Genomic DNA, 17,475 nt, shown 5'->3' on the forward strand with positions numbered 1-17,475 from the left:
GGTCGCCCCAGAGCAGCAGTCACGCTCCCCGTGTTTTAAAAAAGGAAACTAAGAAATGTCTTACATCTGTCCCAACGTAAACAAATGATTAAGGACTGGGAAATCAGAAACAAAGAGGTAATGTCAAGATAGCTTACGTTTTAACTTTCTGAATGAAAATAAAAACCAAAACAAAAGGACCAGTTTCAGTTCTCTCCCCTTAAAAACCCAACTACTACTCCTAACAAATGGGAGAAAGTCAGGAGGGCATTTTAAGGATCCTGCAAAAGTATCTGTAAAAATTAAGTATCCTCACATCAATCCTGTCTTTCTATTTTAAATAAAACCTTCAGACATGCTTTTCAATAATTTGTTTAAAAGTACTTAATTATGTGTGACTATGGCTCGGTGTATTCAAGCCATGAGAACTTGGGGGAAAGTAAACACTGTTCTTTGTGATCATAGAATATTATTTAATAAAATGGAATTTCCCCAAGAATGGAAATGGCCTTGGGAAAACCGCCCAAGTCTATCACTGCTAAGATTTTGGTGTTATTCCAAGCAGGGAGTCACAGAGGAGGAAGGGATGGCTTGGAAAGGAGGAAGGGAAGTTTGGAAAGGCCCTGGAACGGGCCCCACCAGATCCAGGCCAGCGAGTAAGTGCAGCCTCACTGAAGAGTGGAGGCCCGCTTTGTGAAGTGTCTCTGAATAAAGATTCATCACCTCTAAACACATAATAAAGGAAACAATGCTAATGAACAGGAAGAGCTAATCTGATGTCACGTCCACGTTACGACCTTCCTACTTGAGCTTGACAGCGGCATCTTCTCACTGTACTGAACATTTCTTCATAAACAGGTAAAACACAACACATGCACAATTTCTGGATTTTCCAAAATCTGAAGCAAGAATTCAACGTAGCTGAAGGATACCAGCCCCTTGATCCTTTCTCTAATGCTTTGCTCTGGAAACATCTAGAACATTTCAGAGTTGCCCACTCTGCAGTATAAACCCACTACCTTTTGGGGAAATACAGAGCTGCAACCTCAGGTTCCAGTGCCTTCAGGTCATCCAGGTAAATATCATCAGGCCCCTGGTGTTGGCTTCTCTTGTGGACACCTGATTTAAAAAAAAAAACAAAAACACATCAGAGATGAGAACCTGGTTACTCTTCATTTACAACTGCAAAAAAACAAAGGTTTGCAAACGATAAAACCAACCATGACTGGACCTGCGGTGTACTTTTAAAGGCGTCATCTAACCTTTCCCCACTGCTGTTTCTCACCCAGCCAGATGAAAGAGGTCAGCACTCCTGTTGCTGCTGCTGCTAAAAGAGGTTAGCACTCCTGCTGCTGCTAAGTCGCTTCAGTTGTGTCTGACCCCGTGCGACCCTATAGATGGCAGCCTACCAGGCTCCCCCATCCCTGGGATTCTCCAGGCAAGAACACTGGAGTGGGTTGCCATTTCCTTCTCCAATGCATGAAAGTGAAAGTGAAATCGCTCAGTCATGTCTGACCCTCAGCGACTCCATTGACTGCAGCCTTCCCGGCTCTCCGTCCATGGGATTTTTCAGGCAAGAGTACTGGAGCGAGACAGCACTCCTGACAGCTATCCAATAAACACGGGCTGAGTCTCGCGTTCTTTCACCTTCTCTCATGTGAATCCTGGGCCCTAAGTCATTTATACTTGACAGTTTGGTTTCTTTTTATACATGAACGTGCAAGAGTGCTCAGTTGCTTAGCAGTGTCCGACTCTTGCGACCCCATGAACTACAGCATACCAGGCTTACCTGTCCTTCACTATCTCCCCCAGAGCTTGCTCAAACTCACATCTATTGAATCAGTGATGCTATCTAACCATTCATTCTCTGCTGCCCGCTTCTTCTTTTGCCCTCAATCATTCCCAGCACATCAGGGTCTTTTCCAATGAGTTAGCTCTTCATAATAGGTGGTCAAAGTATTCGAGCTACAGCTTCAGCATCGATCCTTCCAATAAATATTCAATTTTCTTTAGGATTGATTGGTTTGATCTCCTTGCAGTCCAAGGGACTCTCAAGAGTCTTCTCCAGCACCACAGTTCAAAAGCATCAATTTTTTGACACCGAGCTTTCTTTATCGTACAACTCCCACATCCCTATACGACTACTGGAAAAACCATAGCCTTGACAAGATGGACCTTTGTCAGCAAAGTAATCTCTCTGCTTTTTAATACGCTGTCTAGGTTTGTCATAGCTTTTCTTCCAAGGAACAAGCATCTTTTAATTTTGTGGCTGCGGTCACCATCCACAGTGATTCTGGAGCCTAAGAAAATAAAATGCTATTGCTTCCACTTTTTCCTCATCTATTTGCCATGAAGTGATGGGACCGGATGCCATGATCTTAGTTTTTGAATGTTGAGTTTTAAGCCATTTTTTTCACTCTCCTCTTTCACCCTCATCAAGAGGCTCTTCAGTTCCTCTTTGCTTTTTGCCATTAGAGCGGTATCATCTGCATACCTGAGATTGTTGGTATTTCTCCCAGCAATCTTGATTCCAGCTTGTGCTTCATCCAGACTGGCATCTTACATGATGTACTCTGCACAGAAGTTAAATAAGCAGGCTGACAATAGACAGCCTTGGTGTATTCTTTTCCCAACTTTGAACCAGTCAGTTGTTTCGTGTAAGGTTCTAACTATTGCTTCTTGATCCGCACGCAGGTTCTCAGGAGGCAGGTAAGGTGGTCTGGTATTCCCATCCCTTTAAGAATTTTCCAGTTTGTTGTGATCCCCACAGTTAAAGGCTTTAGCATAGTCAATGACGCAGAAGTAGATTTTTTCTGGAATTCCCTTGCTTTCTTTATGATCCAATGGATGTTGGCAATTTGATCTCTGGGTCCTCTGCCTTTTCTAAAATCCAGCTTGTACATCTGGAAGTTCTCGGTTCACATACTGCTGAAGCCTGTCTTCCCTGGTGGCTCAGATGGTAAAGAATCTGCCTGCAATGCAGGAGGCCCGGGTTCAAACACTGGGTCAGGAGGATGCCGTGGAAAAGGGAATGGCAACCCACTCCAATATTCTTGCCTGGAGAATCCCAAGGACAGAGTAGCCTGGTGGGCCATGGTCTATGGGGCCGCAAAGAGTCGGAAACGACTGAACAACACTTAAAGGGATTAATTTTACTCATTAATTGACTTTAATACTTTCATAATTTTTTCAGAGAATGCTTCTCAGCAGCCATGGCCGGGAGAGAGAGGAGGTCAGAGTTGGCTCTGGGGGTGCCCACAGTGTGATGGGGAAGCCACACTAAGCACCCCCCTATCCCCACCCTGGTGTGGCAGGTCCCGGTCCGGAGGAGGGGGCCCAGTCCATCACCTGAAACCCTGGAATAATTCACTACCTAGATTCGGAGCTGCCGAGGTCAAACCAAAGCCCTGATTACCTCTCTTCTTGGAGGGCGAGTCGACCTTAGCGGCTGGTCGAGCTTCCGAGGGCGCCTCCACGAAGGGGGGTGAGGGAGGCAGGTGGGGGGCATCCAACCCTGCGGGGGGCTCCTGAGGGCCTGCTGCCAAGGCTGCCCCACCATGCTGCTTCCCTGGGGCTCGCGGCTTGGGCTTCACGATGGTGCAGACCGTCTCCCCCATTGAAGCGTCCTTCTCGACCTCACTCAGGAGGCTGTCCTCGCTGGGGATCACCCGGAAGTGGGTGTTTTCTGACAGCGTGATCATCGCTGTCCTGGGGTGATGCTCGGACCGCTCCCGTTTGCTGACCTGAAACAGGCATTGTTTCAACGTTAACTACTGTCGAAGGTGTCTGTTAACTCTGTTTCCTAATCTGGATGCTGGTGCAAGTGTTAATTTTATTTATAACTAGCACACATTCACTAAACACGTAATTTTGTTTGTGTAAAACAGTTCATAATTAAATAGTGGGAAAAACTATTCACTGCATTTTGTTCACTGTTATGATACTTACAAACGCATTATATTTATAATTGTTCTACTATAAAGATCTAAGAACTGGAGAAGACGGGACACGTGAACATTTCAGATGACAGAGGAAGAACACTTGATCACCCCAGGGAGTTGAGGCCTGCTTTCACTACCTCAAGGCCCTGTCACAGCAACGTAAAAAGCAGAATGTGTATTTTCAAAACACTACATTTTTTGTCCTCTCAAGAAAAGCACCGTCCCAATTTTTTCTTCTTTCACTAAGAGCTGACAAAAAAGCTTTCATAATCGATTAAGTTGCCTACTTAAACTTTCAGTGGAAGTTTTACTTTCCTTTAGGTACTTTAAAGTTTTTCCTGATTAAAATGTTAAATTAATGGTCAACATTATTGACTACACTGATGGATTCCTTCTGCTGTGAACACAGCATGAATGTTATAGATGGTGTTAACGTGGCTTCGCTCATGTGGCCACACGAGGGCGCCACCCCCTTTTACTCCCATCACTGGTGCAAAACCCACCCTCCGCCTGCCCCAGGGAGCCCTCTACCTTGGTGGACTCCGGGAACCCGCCCCACGTCCACTCCATGTGGGACTCGGATCTGAGCAGGCTCCCGGCGGGCTTCACTTCCAGCTCTGAGTCGCTCTTAGGACAGGCCACCGGCGGGTAGGGGCTGCAAACACAGGACAAAGAAACGTGATGATGTAAAAGCTGGGAATTTCGGTCTTGCTGAGCTGAACAGAGGAAAAGAAATACAGAGAAATAGAAGTCTGACCACATCAATTTCACCTGCAGATACAAAATGGCTACTTTTCCCACTTGAGTTCTTTAATAATAATAAAAACAATGCCAACTAGCATTTACTGTGGACTTGCTGGGTCCTCAATAATATAATTATCCTGCTTGATTCTCACCAGAAATCAACGAGAAAGGTAATTTTATAGGAGAGGAAATGCATGGAAAGATGGGTAAAGTTAACATAATACAGAAAGAAACCAGACTTGAGCACAGAGTGTGACTGCACGTTTCTTCACAGTGTTACCCAGTTACACAGCGAGCAGTTCACACCATCAAGAACTGAAGAGGGTCAGATTCTATGCTGATTATACAGATCCATACTGGCAAACCCTGAGAATAAGTCAGATCAAGTTTAGGAAGAAGGTAATTACTGAGGGGGAAGGTCCACACCCGTGTGGAAAGCACACCTCCAGTCCTCTTCGATATGAAAGACTTGGACGCATCAACATGTGGAGTAACAGAAAAGCTACTCAGCTTATCCTTCCTGTAAGAAATGAAACCAACTCCAGAACACCTACTTGTCTAAAGGGGACCAGTCTCCATCAGACAAGGGGTAGTGGTCTCCGGAATGGAAGAGCAGGGGCTCCTTATGTTCTTCTTCCTTTAAGGAAGCATTTGAAGATTTTCTGTGAAAGAAAAAAAAAATCACAGAGACAGAACAATGTCACTTACAACAGTTTTATAATATCCCCCAATTATGACACTGTCTAAATGATACAAAAGAAGAAAGTCAAATGAACACTTAATAACTAAGTCTCTTAAAAGGGGAAATCTACGGACTGAGGAGCCTAGCAGTCTACAGTCCGTGAGACTGAAAGAGGCAGACGTGACTGAGCCACGGACACCACCTTCCAGGAAGGAGAAAGGGGTTCACTGGTGCCACCTACTGGACACCACTGCAATCACCATTCAACCACAGGATAAATGGGAGGGACAAAAGATGTGATTAAAAACTCCTTTTTACATCGGGTAGGGGTACTTCCGTCTAGTCAAGGCTATGGTTTTTCTTGTGGTCATGTATGGATGTGAGAATTGGACTGTGAAGAAAGCTGAGCGCCGAAGAATTGATGCTTTTGAACTGTGGTGTTGGAGAAGACTCTTGAGAGTCCCTTGGACTGCAAGGAGATCCAACCAGTCCATCCTAAAGGAGATCAGTCCTGGGTGTTCTTTGGAAGGACTGATCCTGAAGCTGAAACTCCAATACTTTGGCCACCTCATGCAGAGTTGACTCATTGGAAAAGACCCTGATGCTGGGAGGGATTGGGGGCAGGAGAAGGGGACGACAGAGGAAGAGATGGCTGGATGGCATTACCAACTCGATGGACATGACTTGGAGTGAACTCCGGGAGTTGGTGATGGACAGGGAGGCCTGGCGTGCTGTGATTCACGGGGTCACAAAGGGTCGGACACGACTGAACTGAACTGAACTGAGGAGTACTTGACTCAGAGGCTACAAGAAGCAAACTAAGGCTTTATTGTACATTGCATCCAAGCCTTGCAAATCTGAAGCAGTAAAATCCTACCTTCAGTTCAGTTCAGTCGCTCAGTCGTGTCCAACCTTAGGTACTACTTAATCAAGGACCTAGAGGAGTTTAGTAACTTGCCCAAAGTAAAAAAGCTGGTAAGTAGTTGTATTCAAAGCAAGCAAGTCTGTGTTCTTTTCACTACACTCTCCTGCATGTTACAGAAAATGGAAGAAAGCAGAAAGCTGAAGACAAAAGCTATGGCTTAAAAATTCCAAAATACAGGAAAAAAACTCTTAAAAACCCGGAACTTATTTTCAGTCTGAGAACTTTCTCTAAGTTAGAATCTGCAGGATGTAGGGATGTGAGGAAGATGACACAAAAGTATGATAGATGCTTTTAAAATTCATTCTCAGACTTCGAACTGTAGAAGACTGAACTACTGCTAATAAGGTTTGAATTAATTTACCCTTTGGTTTTCCCGATTTGCAAAGTTAACAGAACTAACTTGCCATATAATCTTGAAAACACCACTCAGAAGCACTGAGGGTCCTAGTTTTTCATCTTTAGTTAGAAATTTATCCCTTGTTCTGTGTACTTGACAAGAGTCAATGTGAGACTCGTGTGGTGTGTCATGTTGAGAGCACTGCAAAGTATACAGAAAAACTCTGAAAAGTTCAAACACTAAATACGATACAAATTCAAGAGCTCCTTACAGAAACCTTAATATTCTACCAGGACAGACATGAGACTATCTATCACTTAATTAGCTAGACAAAAAATACAGATAGAAATCATTGTATTAATTTGTATTATCTCTTCTCTCCTTTACATCTTAATTCAATATGCTCTGCTTTACCACCAACTGTTACGTAACTATTTTTCCTTTTGGCTGCATTTCCTAATTCAGGTTTTCCTAACCCTCATGTCTTCCGTCTCAGAAAGACTGAGCTCTGGCAAACCACCTCATTTAAGAGGAAAGATACATATATCATGTAAAAGGCTGATATCCAGATAAAAATACTGTATTTGTTAAAAGAGGAGGTTGCAATGGTAAAAGCAGAAAGGGAAATCATTTGCTATGAAAAGTCCTTATCTGCCAAATTTGAAAGGGTAGTACAGCCTGGCCTATTACTATTTACGTATTTGAAAGAGGTTTGAAAAGAGCAACATAAATGCCATGGAAAATTTTTTCTTTAAACGTATCTTTGGAATGTTTCACCACAGTATAAAAGACGGGGCTTCCCTGGTGGCTCTGACAGTAAAGAATCTGCCTGCAATGTTGGAGACCTGGGTTCAACCCCTGAGTCAGGAAGATCCCCTAGAGAAGGGAATGGCTACCCACTCCAGTATCCTGGCCTGGAGAGCTCCATGGCCAGAGGAACCTGGTGGGCTACAGTCAATGGGTCGCAAAGAGTAGGACACGACTGAGTGACTAACACACACATACACGGGGCTGCAAAGAGGACACGACTGAACGATACACATACACTGCTGCCACACACACAGTGAACCAAGAAACCCAGCAAAGCAAACCGGATTTAATAAAATATTGAGAGAGAGAGAGAGAGACCAAGCACCATTAAGAATTTACAAGCCCTGGAAGGCAGGACATGTCTTCTCTGGGCAGATCTGGACAAAAATAGAACTCATTAGTTCAGATCCATCAGAGTGATGGAAAAAGCTGCTGATGCTGAGGTTCCCTTTAGTCCTGTGATTCACGAAAACCTGCCGAGCACGTTCAAAATGCACACGTACCCAAGGACAGGCAGCCAGGAGGCTGACCGTGAGGGGCTAACTAAGCCTGTGGCACGGGGATGTAAGGGAGGGTACAGATGAGAGCGTGAGGAAGAGCAGCGCTGACTCTATGCTGAAACGCAGCACAAACGACTGCATCAACCCTGAACAGCAGAGGATCTGCGGCCGGCCAGATGATCTCACGCTGGTTAGGGCTGGGGGCGAGGCCCAGCTCAAGTTTGCGGACAGTGCGTCTGGAGCACTTCAGGCTTCACAGACGACCCCTAACATCACGGCTCCAAGTTCAGCTTTACTGTGTAAAACAAGTACTTTTCTCATTCAAAAGCCAACAGAGGTTCCATGATGTTCACAACTATTGATTCAATGAACTGCACACTTAGATCCATGAATATTACTGTATGTAAATACACCCCAGTTTCTAAAGCACAGGGACAAAAACCAACAGAAAGTCAAAGTCAGTGGCCTGAATCATCTACATGGATAAATCAGAGGGACTAAATGAGCTTTTATCTATTCAGCTGGCAGCACGTATGTAAGAGATAAGGGGTTGCTAATGACCAGGGCCAAAGTTCACTGCTGACACCAGCTGACCCTTGCCCTCAGCTTAGGGTCAGTCAGTCCATCTCAGTGTGACTAATGATCAAGTTTGCTTTTGGAAACAGGACATGCCCCATAAAAGACCCCTCTCGACAGGGCAGAAGGGGGCTGGTCAGTGTCTGTTTCGTGCAGCAGAATGAAGGGGAGAGGAGGAAGGCATGGAGACCCTCGTCCCTGCAGACTGACACAGGTGTCCTCTGAGGCCAGAGACGGTCAGGAAGGCAGCAGCGGCCTCCAGCCCCTGCAAGCCTGTCTGCCCTGGTGGATGGAAAGCAGAGACATCTTTCTGATGGTGTGATTACAGTCCTACACTGTGGTCTCTGCTGGGTGCTGTAAGCATCTCCATTGCACATCTGCCCTGGAGACGGAACCCAGCATCACCCACATGAAAACCCTCCTCCTCCCCAGAGCCACCTGTGTCCAAGTGCATGGCTTTCAGGGCAGACACACCTGGACATCTTTCCTTCCATCCCTTTTGCCTACCTTGCCGACTGGGCCCCCTTGTCATCATCAGAGCTCAGATCCACACCCGTGGCGTCCTCGGCAGGGGGCGACACGGCCTGCTCCTCCTTCTTACTGTCCTGTTTGCATTTCTTCCTCCTTCGTTTTTTCTTTTTCACAGAACTGGGGGTGAAGACTGTCTCTGCTTCCAGGATGTGGGCAACGTCCGAACTCTGAGAAGGTCTTTCATTTCCACCTGGTTTCACCAACGGGCTGTCGACGTCTGTAAAGAACTGATCTTCAGTAGGGATTGGTGAGGTGGCCAGGTAAGCAGGGAGCTTCTCCTTAAAGAGAACATGAGAAAGAAAGTTTGACAAACCCTATGGTGAATCAAAACAGCAGTGATTCTGGCTGGGCCTAAACCTCACGGTGGTACAAAGAACACCTACCTAGCCCCCGAAGGTGAGGCAGTCACACTGACCACCACCTGCATAGGTCTCCACCCCCTGCACAGCTGAGCCTTAGCACGTGTGGGTCCACGCAGCTGAACATAGTGGAGGAGGGACATGCCGGGGCAGCACAGGGCACGTGGAAGCTCAGCCAGAACAGATTCACTGTTGGGGGAGGGGGGCGGGCGGGTGAGCTGAACGTGCATCAGCACAAGGAAGGTTCGAGAAACGCACGTCCATACCATGGACTATCATGCAGTGATGGAAAGGACGATGCTCGGCCTAGAACTTCTGACTCAGCGGGGGTGTTGATAACAACAGCAGGAGAAACAAAAGGTCAGTAAGTGGAGGCCAGAGGGATCCTGGTAATGTTTATCCCTCTTTAAACCAGGAGCCGCTGGAAAGCGGGGCTTCTCTTCACGGTCTGTGTGGACAGCAGTGATGCTAGTGTTGTTGGATGAACTGCAATTTGTAATTTTTAAAGAAAAGCACATTATGCTAAAGAAAATCTGACCAACTGGGTCATATGCGGAATAGAAAAAAAAGGCTGGAAAGCTGACACTCTGCTGAGCAGTTCTAAGTGGAATCATGAGAAGTGACATGTGAAGCAGGCAGCAGACTCTCAGCACCCAGTCCTCTCACTGCCAGATTTACAGGGAGCCTCGTCAGCGCGACAGGTTACATCAGAGATGTTCATTCTCGTGATAACTCACTGCTTCTTTCTGCCTTTCGCCTGTGTCTCTGATAGGGAAATTTTTTCTCCAGGGCAAGTAAATGCAAATAAGACAACATGAAAACAAGTAATTAAGATACGAGGAGGAACACCGGTCTGGTAGGTTCCCCTTCATAATCACTGGTCCCTGCTGCCTTCCACACAGTACTGACGCTGCCAGCCCCGAGTGAACAATGATGAATAATCTCATTCCACTGTTGTTTTCTTTTGGGAATTTATGGCATCAAGCTAGCAGTTCATCTTCACAAACCAAAAAAAGTAGCTCTCTGTCCTTAATAATTTGAAGCTATCGTTTTTGCTCTGAGATTTTATTCTCCACAATGAAAGACTTAATGATGCCCCCTAAGAAGTTGTAAGAAGATCCACCTTAAATCAATCAGGAGCAGCTTAGACACATTCACATCAGTGGATACACAGGGAAGGGGGTCAGCTGTGCTCTCGCTGAAAGAGGCCAAACAAGCAACAATCACACATAAAGGGCAGAGGCCAATTAGTCACATCTCCCCAGATCATAATAAACTAATGCACCTCACTATCAAGGATCGGGATGTAATGTCCCCAACAGAAACCTCAAACGCGTTAGCAAGTTCAAAGGTCACGTGTCCACATGCAGACGCAGCCTGCTGTGCGTCTGTGATGACTCGGGTGGAGTTGAGCGTGCTCAGGCCAAGGTGTGAACTGTGCAGGCACCACCTGAGAAAGTCACAGGGCGCTCAGGGGGCCGTGCCAGGGCCTTCGCACGTGGGCAGCCTGGACCTCAGGGCTGGGGGTGGGGGGAGTTCCTCCGGCTCCAGCTCCCTTCCCACAGCCCAAAGTGAAAGCTCATCTAGCCAGCAGTGACCATCCACGAGTGCGCGGCGAGCATGGCCCGCCCCCAGGACTTACATACTCCTCTTCCGTTTCCTCTACAAAGAAGGCTTCCCCGTTGTCACCCAACTTCATGTGGAGATCCACAGCGTCGCCATTGATCTCTATGTCAATCTAGGAGCAGACACAGTGAGGCTGAGCAGTGAATGTCCATCCTCCCAGCTCAACAAAGCCCAGACTCCAAGCTCTCAGGCCGAGCTTAGTCCTGAGGCTCCCAGAGAGACCCTCCACTCCCTGCCCCACCCCACCCCCTCCCCATGTCCCACCCCTACGACACCACAGACGGAGAGAAAAGGCTTGATCACCTATTTTCATAACAAATTTTAAAAGTTTATTTTCCCAAATGTCATAAAACGGGGAAAGTGTCACTGTCAGCACACACTTGAGCCGCTCTGGACGTCACCACATTTTTCTGGAAGGAAAGCTATCACCAATCTAGACAGCATATCAAAAAGCAGAGACATTACTTTGCCGATAAAGGTCCATCTAGTATCTTCAGTTTTTCCGGGAGTCATGTATGGATGTGAGAGTTGGACTATAAAGAAAGCTGAGCACCAAAGAATTGATGCGTTTGAACTGTGGTGTTGGAGAAGACTCTGAGAGTCCCTTGGACTGCAAGGAGATCAGGAAATCAGTCCTGAATATTCACTGGAAGGACTGATGCTGACGCTGAAACTCCAGTACTCTGGCCACCTGATGTGAAGAAGTGACTCACTGGAAAAGACCCCGATGCTGGGAAAGATTGAAGGCGGAAGGAGAAGGGGACGACAGAGGATGAGATGGTTGGATGGCATCACCAACTCAATGGACATGAGTTTGCGTAAGCTCCAGGAACTGGTGATAGACAGGGAAGCCTGGCGTGCTACAGTCTATGGATTGCAAAGAGCCAAATACGACGGAGCAACTGACCTGCACTGGAGTCACAGCACCGCCAGGCCTCCTGTGAGAGACTCGGGTCAGCACGAGCCTCAGCTCCCAGACTGTGCTGATCACGTGACTACAGGAAGCACACACTTCACCACCAGCCCCTCTGTCTACAGTCACCCAGTCATCTTGCGGTAACCACAGGGAGTGGCTTGAGGCTCGCCTCGGATACTGAAATCCACACACGCCCAGGTCCCTTACAGAGGAAAGGGCGTCATCCTTGCACAGAACCCACCCACATCTTCCCACGTACTCTAAAGTCATCTCTAGACTACTTCTAAGACGTAGCACAACATAAATGCTATGCAAACACTTTTCAGTGCATAGCAAATGAAGTTGTGCTTTGGGGAACTTTCTGGAAAAATTTTTTCCAAGTATCTTTGATCTATGATTGGTTGAAACCTTGGATGCAGAACCTGCGGATACAGAGGGGCGACTGGACAGAAGCAGCAGAGGCCCGTCATGACCACGGGCTCGTCACGTCGCTTCTTCAGAGCCTGTCAGTGACCAGTCCCAGCACATCTGTCCCTCAGTTCAGCCACAGGCGGCGAAGCGTATGGTTGGGCTGCCTCCTGGTCTCCCAGTGACAAACCCAGCTGACACCTTATGAAATGGACAACGGAAAGAGGACACTGGCCAGGACCAAAGTGCAGTTAAAGAAACAAACAGTACCAGTGCTGGGAGAGAAACCAAAATGGACATCAGCAGTTACAGAAGCAGCAGCCAAGCATGCAAACAAGAGACCCAGGACGTGTGGCAGAGGAACCTGGAGGCGAGCTTATCCCAGAACGGAGGGAAGGGGCTGAGACAAAAGGATGCAGAGGGAGAGGAAGGGACACGGGCAAAACCCTCAGGCCGAAGCAACTCCCCGAAATGCCTCGGGGCATGGCAATTCCAAAGGATCAAAAGCTGGAAGCTGAGGCAGATTCAGAAAGGAGCAGAGCAAACTGCTAGACAATGAGAAGACACTTGTTCCACAGTGCAAGTGTTACGTCAAGAAGGCAAGAGCTGTTCACACCACTCCTGATGAGTGTTTTGTGAAGAAATAAGACACTTAATTCTCATTATTTCTCATGTTTGGAATTGCAGTACACTAAGTACTATTTTACCATTTTTCATTTTCCTGTACATTTATAACACAGAGTTTTGGCAAGTTTTGACCAAAGCTTATAGAGGTCATGGACAAACCCTAACTTCCCTTACTGACTAAATGTGCAGGGTTTCAGCTTGCCCATTTTCATTATCTGTATTACTGTGCAAAGTGAGGCGTGTTTATATAAATGAAATACTGCTATATCATTTAAAAATAATGCAGTTGTTTATCTGTAGGTTCTGAATACTTTTAAATATTTTACAATAATAAATACTAACTTTCAAAACTCTTACCAATAACTTGTGAACTCTGGCTTTAGACTGTTCAGAGACATAGAGACAAACACACAAAGGCATAATATAGACGTAACTGGAACAATCTATGAGCTCAGTGTCCTTAGCTCTGCACGGCCCTTGTGGTGGGAACAACTGCACGGTCCACTGGCTGTTTCCACTGAGGACCAGTGATCCCTTCCGACCACAGCTGAGCCTGGTTCACTTCCAGCTCCATCTTCCTGGGAGTAACCAAATGATGGGATAAGCAACATTGTATTAAACAATATTAGTTGACATATGTTGTCAATGCTTGTTATAACATAACCATGTTTAAGGGAAGAAGAAGAAGAAAATGAATCTAAGGAACTTTGGAGAACAGTATGCGGACTCTAGAATTCTAGGTTTAAAGGCAGAAAAAAACCTCTGAACAGATACTGCAGTTAGTGATTTCTTTTTAATCACAGAGATGTGGGTTCACAATCCTGAAACTCCTTTATATGTATTCTAGGACTGAACAAACATGTTGTTTACTGTGGATAATGAAAGCCATGGTGCTCACTGTCGGAGAAAGATGCTGCAATGAGGAGATGAGCCCTGAGGTGCCAGGTTGGAAGGGCGGCGATGCTGCAAACCCCCAGTTCTTACAGGCAGGTACAGATACAGGTACTTATACATGTGAATCTTTCAGCTCTGCCGGCTGGGGAGCTATAGGCAATTGCACCTCAGACCAGTGAGCGTACCCAGGGACCAGATCTTTGTTTCCAGACACTGTTCTCCAATCAAAGAAACCAAAGCTCCCTTCAGTTCAGTTCTGTCGCTCAGTCGTGTCCGACTCTTTGCGACCCGATGGACTGCAGCATGCCAGGCCTCCCTGTCCATCACCAACTCCCAGAGTTTACTCAAACTTATGTCCATCGAGTCGGTGATGCCATCCAGCCATCTCATCCTCTGTCATCCCTCCTCCTGCCTTCGATCTTTCCCAGCATCAGAGTCTTTTCTAATAAGTCGGTTCTTCACATCAGGTGGCCAAAATATTGGAGTTTCAGCTTCACCATCAGTCCTTCCAATGAATATTCAGGACTGACTTCCTTTAGAATTGACTGGTTGGATCTCCTTGAAGTCCAAGGGACTCTCAAGAGTCTTCTCCAACACCACAGTTCCAAAGCTCCCTTGGAGAAACAATAATAATTCCAGGGTTGAGGCAAAGAGAGTAGATTCTCCTGGACTATCTTCCAGTGCCAGAAAGTAACAAAGAAGTGCTCAAAAAATGACAGGAGCGTTTCAAAAGCACTCAGCTCGGAGGAGCTAACGACGACTGAAACCGGGACCATCTTAGCAACTACAGAAATAAAGATGGTAATGATTACAACCCACAGGGCAAAACTAATATCCATGAGTCCACACCAATCTAATAATTGAACAGCTAAGTAAATAAGAGAATAGCTCTTTGACAAAGTACAATTTCAATGAATAAGTGGAGCGCAAAGAATGGAAACAGAAAGTCACCATTTGGGAAACACCACAGCAATCACACACAGCAAAGTCCACTGTGACCCCTAAAATTCCTGGTGAGAGCATAATGAGAGACAGGCTATGTGCACAGTCCCAAGGTTTCTTCCCACAAATAATCTCACAGCCACCACTCATCAGCGAGCAGAGTTACCACCACCAAGGAGGGTGCACCTCATGCGGTGTCATTCTCACCCAAACGAGAAAGCATCAGAGAACTCAAACTGAGAGACCTTCTACACTGTAACTGTTCCGCACTCTAACAAGTCAAGGTCACACGGAAAGACAGGACTGTTGGGCGAGAGCAAGGAGGGATCCTGCAACAGAGAAAAGACACGAGCAGAAAAACTGGTGAAGTGGTAATAAGGTCTGTGTCGTTCGCTGTTCACTTGCTAGTGGTGTGCGACTCTGCGATCCCGCAAACTGCAGCACGCCAGGCTTCCCTGTCCTTCACCGCATCCTGGAGTTTGCTCAGATTCATGTCCACCGAGCTGCTTACGTTATCTAACCACCTTATCCTCTGTTGCCCCTTTCTCCTTTTGCCTTAGATCTTTCTCAGCATGAGCGTCTTTTCCAATAGTCTTTAGCTGACACTTTGTACTGATGTTGACTTCCTGGTTCCGATCATCGTACTATAGTCACATGGAACGTGAACACGAAGGGAAGAGGCTGGTGAAGGTATATGGAAACTTTAAAAACTGCACTTGCAACTTGTCTGTACATCTAAAACAAACTAAAACATATGTCAAAACAATGAAACAAAGCCTGAGGAACTGTCACAGAGTGGAGGAGACTCAGAGCACAGGATGGTGAGAGGTTCCATGTCACGGTGATGGCCTCCTGGCTGGCTCAGACAGTACAGAGTCCACCTGCAATGCGGGAGACCTAGGTTCGATCCCTGAGTTGGTAAGATCCCCTGGAGATGGGAACAGCTTTCACTCCAGTATTCTTGCCTAGAGAATCCCATGGACAGAGGAGCCTGGTGGGCTACAGTCCATGGGGTCACAAAGAGTTGGACACAACTGAGCGACTTTTATGGGTGCACATGTGTGTTTAAACTTATCAAGTACGGCCTTTGAATACGTGCAGTTGGTGTGTTAATTATAAAACTGTAAGAAAAGGGTAACACTAGAAAAGGAAATCAGAAAAATAGGCAACTAAGAAATGAATCCAAAATAAGTGAAAAATCTTACATAAAAAATTCCCTATTCCAGAAACGTTAATGATTATTTTACACAAAGCTCACATTTCTTTTACTTGTTTAAACAAAGAGGAGCATGAAGCAGTTTCCACAGGACAAGCATTAACCCTCACTCGCCTCCCAGCTGGCCCTTCTCAGTGCTATTACTCAGAATGTTTACTGAAAAAGCGGCGTATGACGAGAACTCTAACTCCTCTAAAACAAAATGCTGCAACAAGCTCCCGAGCCAATAAAAAAACATACTTTCAGACAAGTGTTTAAAGTTTGCTTTCATAATAAACTAGTTGAAGTCACATACGCATCTAGAGTCATGTAAGGCTTCTGAAGCAGCTGAAATAATGGCAGCTTCTTCCAGAGTCGTAGGAAGACTGTCTCTAATCAAAAAAGTTACGTGAGAACTGAAGAAAGAAAAAAATTTGCTCCATAATGCCAAATTTCAAGTTTCTCAGAATGACTTAATTTATTCAACTAGACTCAGACCTATAATTTAAATAACCCATGTTTGTTGACTGACTGCTACATAAAATTTGAAAGTTAAACTAAATAGGACAAATGAAATATTTAAAGTTATTCTATCTTAGATTAAAAAAAAATAATAACAGATTCAAACTAATACCATCCTTTAAAACACTCATTTTTGGAGGTTACCCATTTATCTGACATACCTGGGGAAATGGAAGAATGCTTCTCCAGGATGCAGATTCAAAGTTTGTTTTAAAACCATTCTTAAACAGTTAACCCTTTGGTTTACATTTATAGTCCTTATTTTTAGGGATCAAATGTGACTCTTTTTGAGGGGGTGGGGTGCCACGCAGCATGCAGGATCTTAGGTCCTCCACCACGGATTGAACCCCGACCCCGGAGTGAAAGCCCTGAGTCCCAACCACTGGATCACCAGGAATTCCCAAATGTGACATTTCTTGATTTGACTCTAAATGGAGCTTGGTTCTTTCAAAAAATTAAATCTAACATCAAGATTGTGCCAATACTGAGAATACTTCAAGGAATATGCCATGAGTCCTTTAGGTCTCAAAGGAAAAATACTAAAACTATTTTGAGAGAGGGCACCAAGTTGGAATAAATGCTTCCCAAGGTGACTATTTTATTAAAGAGGACCCTCATTTTTGTTTTTTCATGTTTTTAATTTTCTAAAAATTTATTTACTAACATTGTGTTGGTTTATGCCATACATCAACATGAATCAGCCATAAGCACACATATGTCCTCTCCCACTTGAACCTCCCTCCCACCCTATCCCATCGTGTAGGCTGTCACAGAGCACCAGTCTGAGCTTCCTGCATCCACAAACTCCCACTGGCTTCTATTGACCTATGGTAGTGCACATGCTTCCATGCTCCTCTCTCCATTCATCCCACCCTCCCCTTCCGCTTCAAAGCTTGTTTTAAAACCATTCTTAAACAGTTAACCCTTTGGTTTACATTTATAGCGTCCACTAGGAGAACCC

The 17,475-nt window shown here is 45.7% G+C and overlaps 1 protein-coding gene across 6 annotated transcripts in view; it reads right to left on the bottom strand.

Annotated features, from left to right (window-relative positions):
* LPIN2 (lipin 2) overlaps positions 1 to 17,475 on the bottom strand; it is a 76,337-nt gene that overhangs the window by 13,973 nt on the left and 44,889 nt on the right. For 4 of the 6 annotated variants that reach the window (XM_070778869.1, XM_070778873.1, XM_070778871.1 and 1 more), the window contains exons 3-8: positions 11,027 to 11,122; positions 9,002 to 9,303; positions 5,219 to 5,326; positions 4,452 to 4,575; positions 3,395 to 3,722; positions 999 to 1,098 (exon numbers count right to left, since the gene is read on the bottom strand). In XM_070778869.1, coding sequence (XP_070634970.1) covers positions 999 to 1,098; positions 3,395 to 3,722; positions 4,452 to 4,575; positions 5,219 to 5,326; positions 9,002 to 9,303; positions 11,027 to 11,122 — 1,058 coding nt within the window. Of the gene's footprint in view, positions 1 to 998; positions 1,099 to 3,394; positions 3,723 to 4,451; positions 4,576 to 5,218; positions 5,327 to 9,001; positions 9,304 to 9,650; positions 10,474 to 11,026; positions 11,123 to 17,475 lie in introns of those variants that run through there. The other 2 variants (XM_070778872.1, XM_070778870.1) reach the window with 2 other exon arrangements.

Source organism: Bos indicus, chromosome 24 (genome assembly GCF_029378745.1).
Source record: "Bos indicus isolate NIAB-ARS_2022 breed Sahiwal x Tharparkar chromosome 24, NIAB-ARS_B.indTharparkar_mat_pri_1.0, whole genome shotgun sequence".
Lineage (NCBI taxonomy): Eukaryota > Metazoa > Chordata > Mammalia > Artiodactyla > Bovidae > Bos > Bos indicus.